The sequence below is a fragment of the Daldinia caldariorum genome (assembly GCF_022478825.1).
Source record: "Daldinia caldariorum strain CBS 122874 unplaced genomic scaffold F4812scaffold_1, whole genome shotgun sequence".
In the NCBI taxonomy this organism is placed as follows: Eukaryota; Fungi; Ascomycota; class Sordariomycetes; order Xylariales; family Hypoxylaceae; genus Daldinia; species Daldinia caldariorum.
The window spans coordinates 2050164-2067346 of NW_025953037.1; the positions used below are offsets into that span (position 1 = coordinate 2050164).

At 48.5% G+C, this 17183-nt stretch overlaps 7 protein-coding genes across 7 annotated transcripts; 5 read left to right on the top strand and 2 right to left on the bottom strand.

Annotated features, from left to right (window-relative positions):
• Positions 1 to 169: 169 nt before the first annotated feature.
• F4812DRAFT_409941 (uncharacterized protein) lies at positions 170 to 2192 on the top strand. Its single transcript, XM_047932490.1, has one exon. The coding sequence runs from the start codon at positions 663 to 665 to the stop codon at positions 1833 to 1835; it is 1173 nt and encodes a 390-aa protein (XP_047795022.1). The 5' UTR covers positions 170 to 662; the 3' UTR covers positions 1836 to 2192.
• Positions 2193 to 2509: 317 nt separating this feature from the next.
• F4812DRAFT_22010 (ribonuclease H-like domain-containing protein) lies at positions 2510 to 4044 on the top strand. The gene is made up of 4 exons (XM_047930433.1): positions 2510 to 2652; positions 2786 to 2789; positions 2941 to 3306; positions 3379 to 4044. The coding sequence occupies exons 3-4, from the start codon at positions 2972 to 2974 to the stop codon at positions 3911 to 3913; spliced, it is 870 nt and encodes a 289-aa protein (XP_047795023.1). The 5' UTR covers positions 2510 to 2652; positions 2786 to 2789; positions 2941 to 2971; the 3' UTR covers positions 3914 to 4044.
• A 492-nt stretch (positions 4045 to 4536) lies between these two features.
• On the top strand, positions 4537 to 7062 carry F4812DRAFT_22022 (uncharacterized protein). Its single transcript, XM_047930435.1, has one exon. The coding sequence runs from the start codon at positions 4660 to 4662 to the stop codon at positions 6805 to 6807; it is 2148 nt and encodes a 715-aa protein (XP_047795024.1). The 5' UTR covers positions 4537 to 4659; the 3' UTR covers positions 6808 to 7062.
• F4812DRAFT_22146 (uncharacterized protein) lies at positions 6947 to 8719 on the bottom strand. Its single transcript, XM_047930443.1, has 3 exons — positions 7897 to 8719; positions 7398 to 7815; positions 6947 to 7301 (listed from the first exon to the last, which is right to left on the bottom strand). The coding sequence occupies exons 1-3, from the start codon at positions 8383 to 8385 to the stop codon at positions 7087 to 7089; spliced, it is 1122 nt and encodes a 373-aa protein (XP_047795025.1). The 5' UTR covers positions 8386 to 8719; the 3' UTR covers positions 6947 to 7086.
• Positions 8720 to 8896: 177 nt separating this feature from the next.
• On the top strand, positions 8897 to 10744 carry F4812DRAFT_409947 (N-terminal nucleophile aminohydrolase). Its single transcript, XM_047932491.1, has 2 exons — positions 8897 to 9194; positions 9296 to 10744. Exons 1-2 carry the CDS (start codon positions 9054 to 9056, stop codon positions 10655 to 10657), a joined length of 1503 nt encoding a protein of 500 aa, XP_047795026.1. The 5' UTR covers positions 8897 to 9053; the 3' UTR covers positions 10658 to 10744.
• Positions 10745 to 12413, bottom strand: F4812DRAFT_409949 (mitochondrial inner membrane translocase subunit). The gene is made up of 5 exons (XM_047932492.1): positions 11675 to 12413; positions 11476 to 11596; positions 11328 to 11408; positions 11119 to 11270; positions 10745 to 11055 (listed from the first exon to the last, which is right to left on the bottom strand). The coding sequence occupies exons 1-5, from the start codon at positions 11741 to 11743 to the stop codon at positions 11014 to 11016; spliced, it is 465 nt and encodes a 154-aa protein (XP_047795027.1). The 5' UTR covers positions 11744 to 12413; the 3' UTR covers positions 10745 to 11013.
• Positions 12414 to 13955: 1542 nt separating this feature from the next.
• F4812DRAFT_22307 (glutathione degradosome) lies at positions 13956 to 17064 on the top strand. Its single transcript, XM_047930459.1, has 2 exons — positions 13956 to 15146; positions 15196 to 17064. Exons 1-2 carry the CDS (start codon positions 14139 to 14141, stop codon positions 16843 to 16845), a joined length of 2658 nt encoding a protein of 885 aa, XP_047795028.1. The 5' UTR covers positions 13956 to 14138; the 3' UTR covers positions 16846 to 17064.
• The last annotated feature ends 119 nt before the right edge of the window (positions 17065 to 17183 follow it).

Consider the following 17183-nt stretch of genomic DNA (forward strand, 5'->3'; position numbering starts at 1 on the left):
CGAGGTAGATCAATCCCTGTTTTTTTTCAGATTATTACTTCAGGATATGCATGTTGCATATTTGTGTTGCGTGGTATGGGTCTTTCTTTTACCCCTTTTACTCATTCTACTCCGATATCTTTTAATGTATGATATCAAGTCGTTAACTGCCATATTCCTTAGTCCCAAACTCTTATCCAAACCACTCTAGCTCTTATTTTCTTTCCAATATCGAGCTCGAAAGGTGTGGCTCAAAAGCTTCTAACATGCTAAACATCCTACAACTTGGACAGGTATGAATCGATATTCAAACAATTAATGGCCTAGGCACTTCTGATAGAGGCGAGACGCCGTTTTATAGAAATTCTATAAATCCCAGGCAAATTAAAACACAAAGACATACATGCCTATTTCCAAGTCTGGTCGTAAGAAGCTATTTACGAACAAAAGTATTCTCCGAAGAGATGCTGTTCCATAACAGTAATTGTATTCCGTCGATAATTTACAGGTTAGTTGTGCCAAGTTGAGCTGAGTGTATATATGTTTTATCATTTCCCGCCGCTAGGCTTCACATAAATCAGTACAAGTCAAGGTATTGAATACTGGCCACTTATCTCATTGTGGACTTCGTAATACCTCTTCAAGTTAGAAAAGCGAAAAAAAAAAGCTCCTACTCAAACATAATGGCTGCTGAACGCCCCTCGATGCCTCCCTTAGGGCACATAATTATCGGTAATCGAGACCAGGTTCTACTTGCTTATTTCGACGGCACCCAGTTCGTTATAGCTTCAAGACTTATCATACCAAATTGGATGCCTGCTTCAATACTGTTCAAACCACCCAACATTCTCTATGCGGCAAACAAGCTAAGTTCGGACACCAACATGTTAAGGCTGGGGTATAGGGATATGGGCGGCGATTCTTCAGCCGAGCCGGATGGTAATAGGCCACGTTTCGACGAAATTTCGTTCGGTGCCAACGGCATAGGCTCCTATGGGGGAAGACACCTGGCATTCAATACCGACAGAACTCGTATGGTCGAGTGCTCCCACATAACCGGTGAGATCGATGTTTGGGACATCTCAAGGGAGGACAACGCCCCTAGACTAATGAAAACTCTCTGGGCACTTGGTAACGCTGATCCCACAAGAGCCCAGCTTCCCGGCCCCCGCGAGGCCATTCTTGATCCGATTGGCCGCTATTTTGTAATAGCAAATGCCGGCAACAGAACTTTATCATTGCTCGACACACGAGATGACAGGTACGAGATCGTGGGCATTAGGGATATACCGGACGGAATTATACCAGGGACTATGGCTTTTGTTATAATTAGGGAAACGCCCTACTTGTTGTTGGTAGGAGGGGTCGAGAGCGCGATCGCCTTGGTGCGAATGAACTATACCGACACCGGGCCACAGTTCGGTACTGTCCAATTTGGACGGTCGTCGGGGCAGAGTAGCGATGATGAGCCCTCGATGTCAGCATTTGCCGGTATCGTGGTTGCGTCGAACCAGCGCGACATATACATCTGGAACCGATTCTCTCAGGAACGTTCCGGTCACATCGCACACTTCACTATCACCGACGATACTGACCCGCCGCGCATCGTATTTGCCGAAAACACGCCGACTGCTGGCATACAGCCACGCTGGGTCAGTCTTAGCTCGGACACCAACCAGGAATTTGCACTTGTGGCCAACGACCTTGGTAGCACGGGAATTGCGGCGTTCAGACGAGATCCTGCAACAGGTAGACTGGATCCGAATCCCGCCGCCACGCTTCCAACCCACCTCCTTGCTACCTGGGGACTTCCAGAGACTGTGATCAAAGGCCCTCAAGTCGTTTTCGAAATTTAGGTTGTGAATATCAGCTTCGAGAGTTAGGGACATTAGCAGTTAGTATACATGATGGCTCTTTTATTTCATAATATTTGTGAAGCAATTATTCCATAAAATTATGACATTCTACCTAACTTGAATCTTATTATTCGCTACTAATCACCGACTTTTTTTATTATCTCTTGTGATTCATCTGTGGTATGTTGACCATTATAATGACTGATGTTTGTAGCCTGAGGATTGATATAAGAAAAGATCAAGTGAAGAAGATTTAAGTGAAGATTAAGCTAAAACCTATACCCTTTTAAGACAGGGCTATATCTTTTTAGGATAAGGTCATACCATTTTTTTGGAAATTCGTAAGAAACCTTTACCTAACCTAAGGTAAATGTTACGAACCAAACAAGCCCAGGGATCACGGGGATCACGTTCAAGACCTAGGAAGAGGGGTTCTAACGTCACATTGACGGGTAAATCTCGGAATAGCCTCATGACTAAGGAAGTGTGGGAGTGATCTGGCTGATCTGATCAGATCAACCAGATCAAGCCAAGACCAACACCAGAAAGGAGAGAGAAGACATTCTATATAATAAGCAGCATTTCTCATGTATCTAGTCATTCATTCCAGTCTCCTTAGCTATCAATCTAAGCCTTATATCTAACCAATACAAGGGGAAGGACTCCACGCCTTCCTGACGAACATTTCAACGTTTACTTTGACACTTGACCCGTATCGCTACTGTTTACCTAAAATCAAGAACCATCGGCACTATACTCCCACGTACTCGAGTACTCGAGTATAGGTTCGTCACAGTAAACCGTGCAAGATTTCACTGTATAAGTCTTTACGGTTTGCATTAATCCTTATTCCTACCTTAGGTACCTAATCTAAGGTTGTCCCAAGGCAGAAAACCAAACAGTCCGCACACAACCACTCTCGTTTGCTTCACTAACCTCCAAACATTAAGTTAGGTTAGGTACCTACCCGATACTCTTGGCACAGCCAAAACTGTTGCCCATTAAGCAAGCTTTCCTTCTACACCTCTCTTGCCTTTTTATCGGCAACACTTCAATTTACTCTTTCCTACGACAACTCCCAGGCTACTTGGGCTAATATTCGCAGCTCTTCCCATCTAACGCGGGTTACTGCAAAGATGCCTATCGGATGGTACCTCGCCCAGGGTCTTTACCCGCTTGGCCCATCAAGCAGCGATGACGAAGAGGGCCCCTGCGAGCTGCCCAATGGTCGAATCGTCTGCGGCCCGCACGGCCTCGTCGTTTGTGGGAAATGTACCACGGATTATAGTTTCATGTCCGAAGATGATGAGGATGACGAAGACGAAGATGACAATGGCCATGTCCCCTCTGGCAGTCTAGAAATAAGAAGAGGCATGGGTCGGGTCATCCCTACCAAATTCGTTCCGCCAACAGCTTCTATCACGCCAACAGAGCTATTCCCCGCCCAGCGAACATCCTCAGGATATACCAGGTAAGGATGCTATAGGAGAGCATATCATCTATTAGAGCACCTCTTCCCTCGGCTAAGGCTTACTGTTGTCAGATATATCCGCCGCGGTGATCGCAAATCGATTCTCACCTTCACCGATGGCGCATGCTTGAACAATGGCCAACCAGATCCCAGAGCGGGTTGGGCGGTCGTCCTGGGACCGGGACACGCAGGCGATCCAGCAATCGTATCCAGACGGGTAGAGACCAGGGGACCTTTTGGCGACGAGGGAATACAAAGCAGCAACAGGGCTGAGCTTCGTGCTGTAATCGCTACTTTACGCATCCGAAACTGGGTCCGCGAAGGATACACCACCATTGTAATCGCTACCGACTCGGAATATGTAGTCGAAGGATCTACAACGTGGGCAAGAACTTGGACTGGGAACTCCTGGAGGACAAGAGCGGGTGGAAATGTCAAGAATCAAGACCTATGGGAAATGCTTCTGGGTGAATTCGAGAGGTGGAAGGAAGAAGGACTCTCTGTCAAGTTCTGGAGAATTTCGAGAGATTGGAACACGACGGCGGATGCGGCTGCAAAGCAGGCTGCTTCGATGAAGAAAGCGTATGATGTATTCACGGATGTGTGACAGGTTTGCTTGGAGACTGGACTATCATTTGTACTATAGTCTAGGTATTTATCTCAAAAAAGAAACGGATATTACCATTGGGCATAGTCCAAAGACGAAAAAGAATGCTCTTCTAAATAAATACACTTATGCCCACACTTATATTCTCTAAGTAAATTCAAGGTGGATGCGAGAGAAATGGGATAGTAAAAGTAAGGCCGTCTAGACTCCGCATTTAGGTAAACAAGACTACTAATCTATTTTAACTCGATATTTCTTTGTGATGAGGCGCGGTGCTACAGATGCCCCCATTTTAAACTTCAAACAAACCACCACCACCGCCGCCGCCGCCGCCGCCGAAAAAAAAAAAAAAAAAAAAAAAAAAGAAAGAAAGAAAGAAAGAGAAAAAACGATGGGCTTACACAAGCGACGCTTCATCGGGAGGAAGTCTCCGACATCTAATCTGTTATCAGCCTACAAGTTAAAGAGGTTGCATTCGACCCCGCCAAAGCTTTCATAGCCTCCGTCCTGACGATCCTTCGGCCCCCTATTTAGGAATTATCCGTAGACTTATCAATGCCCTTGGCACGCATGCAAGCCACCTACCTTGAGGCACGTAAGTCATGTATCCGTGAACTTATTATCTTGTGCTCAGCCCGTCCCATCGGTATCCCCAACGTAACTCATAGTGATATGGTGTGAAATGGTAGGTAGAATTGCAACTTAGCAAACACGAGAAATTTAATTAATAAGACGACAAGTCCAATATGGCTTCGCTCAGCCAAGGTAAAACAACAACCCCGCAACAGCAGAGGCATAAGCTCTCCGGCCCGGAAGATTACTCTCGATGGAACACCGAATTGATCGAGGCTCTCCGCACAAGGTATCTGCTTCATTATGTTACCACAAGCGTTCCAGCGCCCACCGATGATAGCTGTTTGTCGGAGTACTTGCAATGGCGGAAGAACCGCCTGACCGTCTTGCTCATGATGAAGCGTTCTTTATCGGCTGATATGAAAAGCAAGTTGTCTCATGCCGGGTGGGATTTCGAACACAGCCGAGACCCCAAGGAGATGTACGATTTAATTCGCAAAATCACCCAGAATGGACAGGACACCCAAAGCGATGCTATTTCTAATCCTTCATCACCTCTGGAGTCGAATGCCGTAGTAGAAGAACTAGCGAAGGAAATTGAAGTGATAGAGAACGACGATGGACAGGAAGACTGGACTGAGGTGGAAGTGCCGTCTAAAGAGCTACCTCCGGAGTCGATTCAGGATCGCATCGTGCGTGTATGGAACGATTGGAGGGACTTGACAGCATACTACGACATCGAAGGCTCCGTGTCGCGGAACACGCGGCTGGAGGAATTCTACCGAGATGAACTCGCGGATCTCGAGAGACAGCCCTTCGAGTCTTATTCATCACAGGACGATAGAGTCGATTACCTGCTGCTCCGGAACTATATACGGCGTGCGCAACGCACGCTTGAACTCGATAAAGAACGGGATGCGAAATTCCAAGCTTTTGTCGAACCCTTCGCTACACCTATCACGGCCTGGTGCGAGAAACGCCGCCGCGTCGACCCCATCGACCCCAAGGCCCTTGCCGACAGCCTCACTGCAACAGAAAAACTCGTTCTCCAGGCGCGCGATCACGTCAATCACAACGCCAGCAGGTATTCGAGAGCTACCGGACACCGCGCGGCGCGGCGCGTTTCGAGTCTCCGCAAGACGCTCGGGGAGACGTACGCCTTCTACAAGGACTTCGACCCCCTGTTCGACTGGTGGGTAGCAGAGCCATACAAGCGCCTCGACGCGGCGCTGGGCGGCATCGCGAGCCTCCTCCGCGAGGTCCTGGTAGGCGTGAAGCCCGGCGACGACGACGCGATCGTCGGCGAACCGATCGGGCGCGACGGCCTGCGGAGCGATCTCGAAGCGGAGATGATCCCGTACGCGCCGGAGGAGCTCCTTCGCATCGCGGAGCGGGAGTACGCGTGGTGCGAGGCGGAAATGGCGCGGGCGTCGCAGGGCCTGGGCTTCGGGCGTGACTGGCGCGCCGCGCTCGAGCACGTGAAGGACCTGTACGAGGCGCCGGGGGCGTACCCGGGCTTCATCCGGGCGCTCGTGGACGAGGGCGCGGCGTACGTCAAGAAACACGAGCTGGTGACGGTGCCGCGCGTGGCCGAGGAGGCCATCCGGATGACGATGATCGAGGCGCGGCGGCAGAAGGTGTCGCCGTTCTTCCTCGGCGGGCCGACCATGCAGATGTCGTACCCGACGCGGGACATGCCCCACGAGGCCAAGCTGATGTCGCTGCGCGGGAACAACCGGCACTTCGGGCGCGCGACGGCCTTCCACGAGATGATACCGGGCCACCACCTGCAGATTTTCATGGGAGAGCGGCATCGCCACTACCGCCGGGCGCTTTTCGACACGCCGTTTTTCGTCGAGGGTTGGGCGCTCTACTGGGAGATGGTGCTCTGGGAGCGAGGCGACTTCTTCGTGAGCGCCGAAGACAAAGTCGGGTCTCTGTTCTGGCGCATGCACCGATGCGCGCGGATCCTGTTCTCCGTACGCTTCCACCTGGGCCAGTTGGATGCGCGACAATGTGTAGATCTACTAGTTGATAAGGTAGGCCACGAACGCGCGACGGCCGAAGGCGAGGTTCGACGAAGTCTAGGGGGCGAATATTCACCTCTGTACCAAGCCGGTTATATGCTTGGCGCATTGCAACTGATGCGCTTGCGAAAGGAGGCTTTAGGAGATGGACACGGGAAGATGTGCGAGAAGGAGTTTCACGACCGGATTCTACGCGCTAACGTCATGCCCATTGAGATGCTGAGGGCGTTGATTCTAGATAAGGAGCTTAGGAAGGACTTCAAGTCCGAGTGGAGGTTTTACGACGGAGTATAACTGTAGCCTTTCAACAAGGACGCACGCTAGCGTGTCTGATATTCATTTTCAGGGTTGGGTAATAAGATGCGACTGATATGGGATATGAATTACATGTACTTAATGTAAACCAATTATTAGTATACATTGCTCGGTGATTGTGCTTGCTATCATCCGTTGAACTGGTATTTCCAACTACTCGTTGCATTGAGTCTGCTGTTCAAAGTGACTCTCTTTGTTTATACCATCTTTCGCATATTGGAACATCAAAATAAGGCCACGCTCTATATTCAAAATTTTCTATTTCGAAAACGTGACCTTGAGTAGTTCGATATGATTATTATTGGTATACGAGACTATTAGCGTTTGGCCGCTAGGGTTGAGATAGGGGTGTGCAACGCCGGCATATGTCAAGCCGCCGTCGATAGGAGTTGCTGTATATACTTTCACATCAGGAGTCCACGGTCCTTCCAGGGACGTTGCAGTACGTAGAAGCACATCGGAGCCACCGGGACCTATTTATATCTAATGTTAGCTACATAGAATTCTGAGTGAGCGATCTGGAGCAAGAGCAAAACCTCCGGCGAAAGGATATACTAGGGAATACTGACTTAGATGCACGAAAATATAGCACTCATAAAACTCGCTCCATACGAGCTGCCCCTGACCGATAAACCAGGCGACCGCCCTCTGCGCACCAAACTCCGTCAACGGTTGTCCCATCTTCCAACCGTCTGGACCCCACCAATACTCGTACCGATCCAAGTCGTACGCATCGGCAGCTTTGACGCGTAGTAGGTATACGTACTGAGCGCCGATAGAATCCGTGATAGACGTCGGCGCTCCGCCCCACGCATACACGTAGTCGGACCGCGGGTCCCGGAACGCAGCGACGTCGCCATACCGAGGTGTGCTGTCCGATGGCCACCAGTACCCATTATCCCCGAAGCGTTGGATTACCGTTGGCTCACCGTTTACGAGCTCTACTTTTGCGACTCCTGTGCCCTTTAGACCAGCGTCGTTGGCGTTCTACAAAGGTGTTATTTAGGTACCAAACTAAGCTGTAAAAGTGCTTTGAGAAAAGAGTAAAACCAGGAAAAATGAACATACGACAAGATAGAATACACCACCCGCTCCGTTAGCAGTCTCAAATAGACTCGTGCCACCGAACCCATACGTGTTGTCCTCGCCCCAAGCGGTGTTAAAAGGGACGAACTGCAACTGGTGCCGAACGGGGGTATCATCATTAAGATGTAAGTCCACCACAACAAGGGGATCGTCCGTCATAAGCGACACGGCATCCCTGACAATACCATGGAAGCCGGCGGGATCACTAGCCGGGTCCGTTACGCCGGACGCGCACCACAGCGTATCGCCGTATACGGCGTACCATTTCCCCTGAAGTTCACCCGTGAAGCCTAAGTCGCGATGACTGCAGCTGTTATTCGGGTTCTGCTGGCCGAGATATTTCGTCTCGAATTTCGAGATCGGATTTGTTCCTACGGGCTGGGTTGGGTCCGTCCCATCCTGTCGCCTCTGCTTATCTGCAAGCACCGAGGCTGCGAGGAGGGAAGTGAAGATGGTTAGGTACCACAACATTATGGTTAGATATGGTGATACAGGTGGACATTTAGAATATGATTATGATGAGGAGGGTGAAGAAGACATCTAGTAATAGACATCTTCGAGAGCTGAATGAATTAGCTTGTAGTATTAAAGGATGAAGGGTGGCTGATGGCTGATGGCTTGCTCTTTACAGCACAAAGGATCATACATGTCTCGTAACCCTTGACTGTTGATGATTGTAGGATTAGACGGTTGAAATTGTCAAACTTCGGACTTAATAAGAATGTTAAAGGAGTTGGCTGTATCTTTCAATACAACTGCCCTATTTAATTATGAGGCACCTAAAGCAGGTACGCTATAATAAAGGTTAGGTACCTCCTATGTTGTGTAACCTGTATTCCCCTGATATGATGGGTGGACTTATCGCCCAAATTGACGTCCATTGTGGATCGCTTATGCGGGGAGTAATAGTGGATTAACTGCCGAGATACCTGCTTTTAGCGGTTAGTTAATCACGGTATAATGCCGGTACCTAAGATGGCTACCTCTATCATGTGAAGATACTGGTAGGTCAGGTACCTAGGTAGCTTTCACCGTATCATATATCTCCAGGGCCAATCTCTTTAATTCTCCCCAAGATCATAATATGATAAAATTGAATGGAAGTGTATACAATTGAATGAATTACATGAAGCAGAAAAATGGAGTATAAGCGACAACCCGAAAGAAATGCGACTCAAGTCAAACCGCGTTTAATTATTCATGGCGGCGCCGGGAACATAACGCCCGAAAAACTTGGTCCGGAGAAATATCAGGAATTCAGACATGCGCTCCTCACCATCGTAGGTATCTACCTAACCTAACAATACAACTCATATATTACCTAGGTACCTAGGTAGTAAGCTGGAAAAAGAAGACTAAGAAGAAAACATGGAATACCTAGGTTTCCAAGGCAGACGCCTATATCCGCACTCCCCTATCATCCAGCGGAAATGGGCATTATCGTCTCCTCTCTTCCGAGCCCAAGTTCCCTTCGGCTCTCGACATCGCCACGTACGCCGTAACCCTACTCGAGAACCACCTGCTCTTCAACTCGGGCCACGGCGCGGTATTCACGCGCGACGGCATCAACGAGCTGGAAGCCTCCGTCATGGTATCCCGGGGCTACGCCAAGCGCGGCGTCGGCGTCACCGGCCTGCGCAGGGTCAAGAACCCCATATTACTCGCCAAGGCGATGCTGGAGCACGGCGACGAGGACCTGGGCAAGAAGGCCAAGTCCGGGTTAGCGCAATCGGGTGTAGCGTTGACAACAGTAACAACAGAATCCGACGGCCAAGAGGCGCTTGGTCTCGACGTGCCGTCCGCGCAAGGCCACACGCTTGTCCACGGAGAGACGGCGGAAACGTTGGCTAAGATGTACGGGCTGGAACTAGTTGATCCGAAGTATTTCTTCACTCAGCAGCGCTGGGATGAGCACATCCGGGCGCTGGAAAATGAGAAAGTCGGAAAGGGTCTGGCGACTTGGAGTGCGGAGGAATATCTACCCCAGGGTACGTGCGGCGCGGTCGCCTTGGATGCGGATGGCGTGGTATGCGCAGCTACTAGCACGGGAGGTCTCACGAATAAACTTACCGGGCGCATTGGCGACACACCCGTCGTCGGCGCCGGCTTCTGGGCGGAAGAATGGGAAGAGGAGAGGGGAGCAAGTCAGGCAAATCCCGGATGGGTCTCGAATGCCTCGCCGGGTCCGCTTATAGAATTGTCGGCAAACTTACGCAGCTTAGTCGCCGACTGTCTACCGACTCCTTTCATATATTCTCCCGTTGCCCAAACGAATACTAACGGGAGTTCCAATCGCTTGCGAACAACACGGTCTATTGCGCTGTCAGGTACCGGAAACGGCGACTCTTTCCTACGGGTAGCCGCTACCAGAACGGTCGGTTCGATTGCGCGATGGGCTCAGGTACCGGCGTCGAATGCCTTATGTCGTGTTGCCGGAAGAGGTGGAGAGCTGGAGAAGAGCGCTGGAGATCGTTGGGGTCGAACGGGAGAGGGAGAGGGCGGTATGATCGGTATAGAGAGCGTGGTCTCGCGTGACGAGTCTGGTCGAATAGTCGCCGCCTCTGCCGGTATATTGCAGGATCATAATTGCGGTGGGATGTTTCGGGCGTGGATTGACGATGACGGAAAAGCTGTGATGAGGATATTCCACCCCGATAAAGCAGATAAGTCTATAGTCGAGATGGTCGTGGTGGGAGAGGGGGTAACCGAGGATGTTTGGAGGTGGAATGCCGAGAAAGTGTAAGAAATCAAATTGCTAGAATCGTTAGACTAGATCGTTTAGATAGAAACATACCAGCACGAGGAATATTGATACGGGAAATCTAGGGAAATCTGTGTCCGTCAACATTAGGTAGTGTATTTGGATGTGAATGTCCGCTGGGTAAGGACATGACTTATGGAGGACTATCAACAGCCAGTCCCGCCTCGACACAGCGGCAATATCCTCTCCTGTTATTTTACATGTCAATCATAGCCCGTCCGTGTTGGTTATGCAAAGACCGTCTAAACCCTTTAGAAATACACGAAACCGATCGAATAATTCGGAAATGAGCAGAGTGGGAATATGTGTTTTCGTCGCATTCGGTTTTGAAAAGGAATCTACGCAAAAGCCTTCTCCGTGTCTGGCGGTGGTGGAGGTGCCTGGATGAGTTGTTAGTTTTCTGAACGTTGAGAGCATGGGACCTGGTAGTAAATGAAGTATACCTCTAGTTTCGTTGAGCCCGCGAGCATTCTCTGGAAACCTATACCGACACCTTCGATAACGGCAAGGAGTACGGCACAACCAATAGCACCGTTTCGCGCCGCCTTATATCCTCCTCGGATCGCTAGAGCACCACCTGTGAAGAAGCCAGCAACTGATGGTCTAGTTAGTTTACGGCCCCATCAGGCTGGCAAGTTATAGGCTGACTTACTGATGGCATTGTAAGGATCTTCCTTTTTTCGTATTCCCTTAACGGCGCAGTCAAACGTCGAGAATAGACCACCCCATACGCCTATTCCAAAGGTAAGCTTCGACAAGATTGAGTACCTAAGGTATGTTCTATAGTATCAAGTGCCTACCGAAGTTTCCACCTAATACCGGTGCCCTCGCCTTAATCGCTGTGATTGCTCCTATTCTCCTCTCGCCCATCGGACTGTTTCGGAAACCTTTGATACCGTGCCATATGGTTCCGCCGATTGCCTAATAAAAGACGAGCATTAGTTTACATTCTCAATTTTCCCGAGAGGTAATGATAGTAGAATGAAATTGATCGCATACACCCATGGCAAATGCACCCCCAAAATCGTTCAAAATAACCCACGGGCAAGGGTCTCTTGTATGATCCATCTTGAGCCTGTGGTCTGTGGTCTAGTGGCAGGGAATTTCAAGATTCGGAGGGTTGGGATGGCTAGAATTCTACCGATCGGCGTCGCAAACAATAGCTTGTAAGACTATTACAAGTCTTGACCGGTATAGGTATATGACGAAAGGACCGGAGTATCGATTTTCAGTGTCGTCGGTGAGAATGGGGTTCGACGAAGTGTATGTATTGTAAGTTCGCAAATAATTGTTAAATCGTGATGGAGAATTGGCCTCCATACAGAAAATTGTTGCTTCAAATCACGCACAGACCACGTCGGAGGCAGAGATAAGTCTTGTTCCGATTAACGATTAGCACCAATACCTAGGTACCTAAGCGATAGCCGCCTTACCGCCCTACCGCCATAGCGGCTCAGGCCCTTGTCCTTGTATAACTGATCTACTGTGTTGCCATGGTTCTTAGTGCCGCTCTAATGGCTTCAGCTCTGATGTATAATACCTAATTCAAGACTCCAGTTTAGCAGTACATCTCCATACAAATGAAAAGGATTATTCGTAATTCCATGGGTATATCAAAGTATAAATGAAGTTAATAGGATTTATGTTGAATATCAGGATGCATCATGTATGTGCCGATATCGGAGATGTATAACCACGTATAGTCGCTAAAAGTTCCTATGTAGATAACATATCAGGTATATTGATCCAGAGTCGCACGATTACAAAAAAAGAGCATAACCTGGAAGCTACCTGGTATCTGGATAGAGCTACCTAATACCTGGTACCTATGATACCTCTTTCAGCTATAGGAAAGACGACTCTACCTAGGTACTCACTCCAATCTTCTCCCCCCTTCCCCTCCCTCCTTCATGTTTTTCCTTATGTAGTGTAGTATTCACACAATTTTTTTATTTTATTTTCACCAACTTGAAAAGCCACCAGATAAGACATTTTACTAGAGGCGTCATTGTATAAACAATGCCAAAGTGCATAATTCTTCTCATAAAAAAAGAAAAAGAAAAACAAAATTTGGGTAGGCCTAAATTAAGGCCTCCCTTGCATCCTCCCGGTTGGCCAACACGGAAACATGCTTCTCTATAAGAACTACCTACACCAAGATCACGATACGTCTTGTCTCGTCTTGTCTTGATATGTTCTTTACACGCCCAGACCTCTTGTGTACCATATATAATACAACGTTCCATATCTAAGACACCTCCTGAGGGTATTCTAAGTACCAATTATAGAATAACGGCACATAAGATGAAGTCCACTTTATCATATCTCACGTATTGACGGCCGGATATCGCGTCATAGGCGCCATAGCCGGGGCATCCTGTCTGACCGATATGCCCATCCCCTAAGTGTTAGTCGCCAGCCTTTTTGCCAAACTGGCCAATCGATCTTCCGAGTCCATAAGAAGAAAAGAAAATTCCGCTCACCGTAATTCCGGTGTCAGGAACTTGTCACATTAGGTACCTACTTAAAAAGTCCCAGATCCGCTCCTTTCTGGTCGCCCTCTCGAACTTGTCTCTTTTACGCATTCCTCTGTTCAATGAGTTTTGATGAGTCAACACCCATAATCGCATCCAGAAACCAAACATCTATAAGCCATGGCTCTAGGGCTCGGCGAGAGGGATGGCACGTGTCAACGCTGCCAACAGATCGAGGACGAAGAGACTAAAAAGAAGGATACCAACGAAGCCCTCAAGAAACTTTATGCTGACAGCGTCGGAACTGTACCCCGTAAGTTTGACCAAGGTCGTCCGTTTCTGTTTTGGTAGAGATGATGGTGTTATCATAGGGCAAGATAAAGCCTGTAATAAGCCTTCTCTAACAGGTAACCAATGTTACTAAAACTCGCGTCAAAAACCCCCCCTATACTCCATTATAAAGGTTGTCTGTCGCGTGGCCTGTGGAACAGCGTCCAACTTTCCCATCTAGGGAGATGATTAAGGAGATTGACCAATGGCGACTTAGTAGCCTTAAATAGGTACCTACACCTATCAGGCGAAGCTGTCAGGATGACCAAAGTTGCAGGTGCTTTAAAGCTTAAACCTTTAAAGCTTTGCAGATTACTTCACTAAAAAAACCCCAGAGTACCGGCCCCACTCCGCTATACTGGAATCTGGGGTGGATGGTGGATATACCTGAAATTGTTGAAATCCCCTGAATCGAGTTGCTGCAGACGCTAATGTCTACAAATTCCCCACCTTCAATTCCTTCGTATCTTTCGATGCCACACGTCATTTTTGATTTCGTCCAATCTCACTGTTGAATATTTATCCCAGCACGATCAGCCCACTCCATAGTTAAATCTCTCTCCTGGAAAAGAAAAATTATTTTCTTTGCCCTCTCTATATTCCGTCTCTAGCTAATACCGATGTTTATAAACACGGCAGTTAACTAATAAATAACAGCTATGCCGTCCGCAACCGCAACCGCAACTTCGGCTCCATCTCCGATTCTCGAAATTCCTCCTCATACAACACCTCAACTACACCACAACCTCAAGCACGACAGCTCTGTTCTTGCGCTCGCCGTTGGGAATGATAGTATATACGCTGGAACCCAGAATGGAGAAATTATCGTGTGGCTTTTGGGTACATTTCAGAAGACACACCATGTGCAAGCCCATAAACGCAGCGTTATGTGTCTCTTCCTCTCTGAAGATGGCTCCCTTCTCTTTTCGAGCGCCAGCGACCCAATTGTGAACGTATGGTGCCCCCGAACCATGACGCGTCTCTATGAGATATATAGCACGAACGATTCCTTTGGCGACATCTTTTCCGTCTCATATTCCTCCCAACACGAAACCGTGTACTATGGTGCACAAAATACGTCTATACAATGGGTTAGTCTAAAAGATCCCGATAGGCGTGTCCCACACGATTCCCCGAATCATCCCGACAGAAGGAACCACCGATTCTTCGACTCCCGAGCTGTTGGTGGAGCCAGTACGCCCCGACCTACGGATGAACGGTACGACTTAATACCCCGATCTCAAACCGTACTGGAGACGGATAAGAGAGCAAACAAGATGTTCGCCCATTACGGTTACATCTATTGTATGCTTATGGCAAAGGGTGCGACCACCTACACGGAACCAGATGAGGATGTTTTAATATCGGGTGGTGGAGACGGTACTGTGAAAGTTTGGAAGCTTGGTGGACATGAAATCGGTCCAGACGGGTACGAGAACGGAATCGAAGAGATAATGGTTCTAGGGGAGCAGGATGCTATGTCCGTCATGTCGCTCGCTGTTGACGGTTCATTCCTATACAGCGGGAAGTTAGACGGCATCATCGAGTTATGGGATCTCGATACGAAGCAGAAGCTCAGAGCAATCAAGGCTCATAAGGGCGATGTTATGGCTATTAAGATGGGCTGGGGTTATCTATGGAGCGCAAGTCGCGCTGGAACGGCATGCGTAAGTGAACTAAGTCAGGCAATCGGAATAATTTCTAACAGTTCAACAGAAACATAATACCGTCCACTATGGGGAATATCAGCGCGATTCGTCACAGAACGTCAACCAGAAATACCAATGCTTAACCCAGTGGAAGGCCCACGATGGCAAAGTGTTATCTTCTGCGATCACTACCTACGATGGAAAGCACATGTATATTACAGGTGCCAACGATAACAATGTCGCCATTTGGATGCTCAAGAACAAAGAGACAACTGAGCAGCCGTCACCCGAAGAGCATGAGGATATGATGATAACATCTCTCCGAGAGTTTGTATCATTCAAAACAGTCTCTTCTAGGCCCGAGTATGCGGAAGATTGTCGTCGAGGTGCCAGCTTCCTCCGCACATTGTTCAAGAAACTTGGCGGAGATGTTGACATGTTGAGCGATGAAGATACGTTTCATCATCCAGTAGTACTCGCCAAGTTCAGCGGGAAACTTGAGCCAGCCGAGAAGCGAAAGAAGATCCTCTTCTATGGCCATTATGATGTTGTAGCAGCGGAGACCAGAAACGGGAAATGGAACAATGATCCTTTCCAACTCACCGGAACTAATGGATATCTTTATGGTCGCGGAGTTAGCGATAATAAGGGCCCCATTATGGCTGCTCTCTATGCTGTCACTGACCTCATACAAGCAAAGTCGCTGGATTCAGATGTTGTTTTTCTCATCGAAGGACAAGAAGAATCCGGGTCCCGGGGATTCAAGGAAACCGTACGCAAAAATAAGGATCGAATCGGCAATATCGATTACATCCTTTTGGCTAACAGCTATTGGCTCAACGACGAGACCCCGTGCCTTACGTACGGCCTAAGGGGTGTTATGCACGCGACTGTTTGTGTTGAATCTAGAAATCCGGATCTTCATTCCGGTGTTGACGGCTCGTATATGGTCAATGAGCCATTATCTGATCTCATGATGTTACTCTCGAAGCTAAAGGGCCCGCGAAACCACATCATGCTACCTGGGTTTTACGACGGCATTCTTCCCTTAACACCTGAGGAGGAAGCTCGATACGATGATATATTGTCAGTTCTTATGGAACAGGGCCAGAATGGTGTTTCGGCGGACGTGCTCAAGGCTAGTCTTATGGCGCGGTGGCGTGAGCCGAATCTCACACACCACAAAGTTAAAGTCTCGGGTCCTGATGGCAGCTTGATTAGCAGCCACGCAAATGCTAAGATTAGTGTTCGACTCGTCCCTGGACAAGAGGTTGAAGAAGTTACTAGCTCCTTAACTTCCTTCCTGGAGGAAGAGTTCCGCAATCTAGGGTCAGACAATAAGCTGAGTATTCAGATCGACAACCAAGCCGAACCCTGGCTTGGCGACCCTAACAATTACATCTTTCAGACCCTCGAAGAAGCTCTCATGCAAGCGTGGGCTCCATTGTTTGACACGGGGAGCAACGGTGTCAGGAACGGTGCAGGTATAAATGGAAACCGCACGAACGGCAAACCCAAGCTCCGCAAGCCCCTCTACATCAGAGAAGGCGGCTCGATCCCGGCCATAAGGTTCCTGGAGAAAGAGTTTAATGCGCCGGCAGCTCATTTGCCATGCGGCCAATCATCGGACTCGGCTCATCTGAATAACGAGAGACTACGGGTGGTGAATCTGCTGAAGAGTCGCGAGATCTTCGCCTACGTATTTAAAAAGCTATAGACAGGGAGCATAATTGCGAAGTTTTGATGGTTGCCCGGTGTATAAAGGAGATGCACACTTATATTGATTTATCTACTCGCGGTAATGTATTGATACAAATTAGAAAGTGGAACGACAGCGAGGCGTTTGCGGTGCTCCTACATTATAGAAATATAGATACCCTTGGTACTAATTCCTTTCTGACGTTCTTGAATGATGATCTACTGGTTCTTTATCCTTCTACTGCTTATGTGATCTTCTAATTGTTAAATATCTCTTCTCTCTTTTAATATCCACCCTCAACCTCGGTATCAATAACCCAATTCAACGTCTCTATCTAATTCAAACACCTTGCCTCG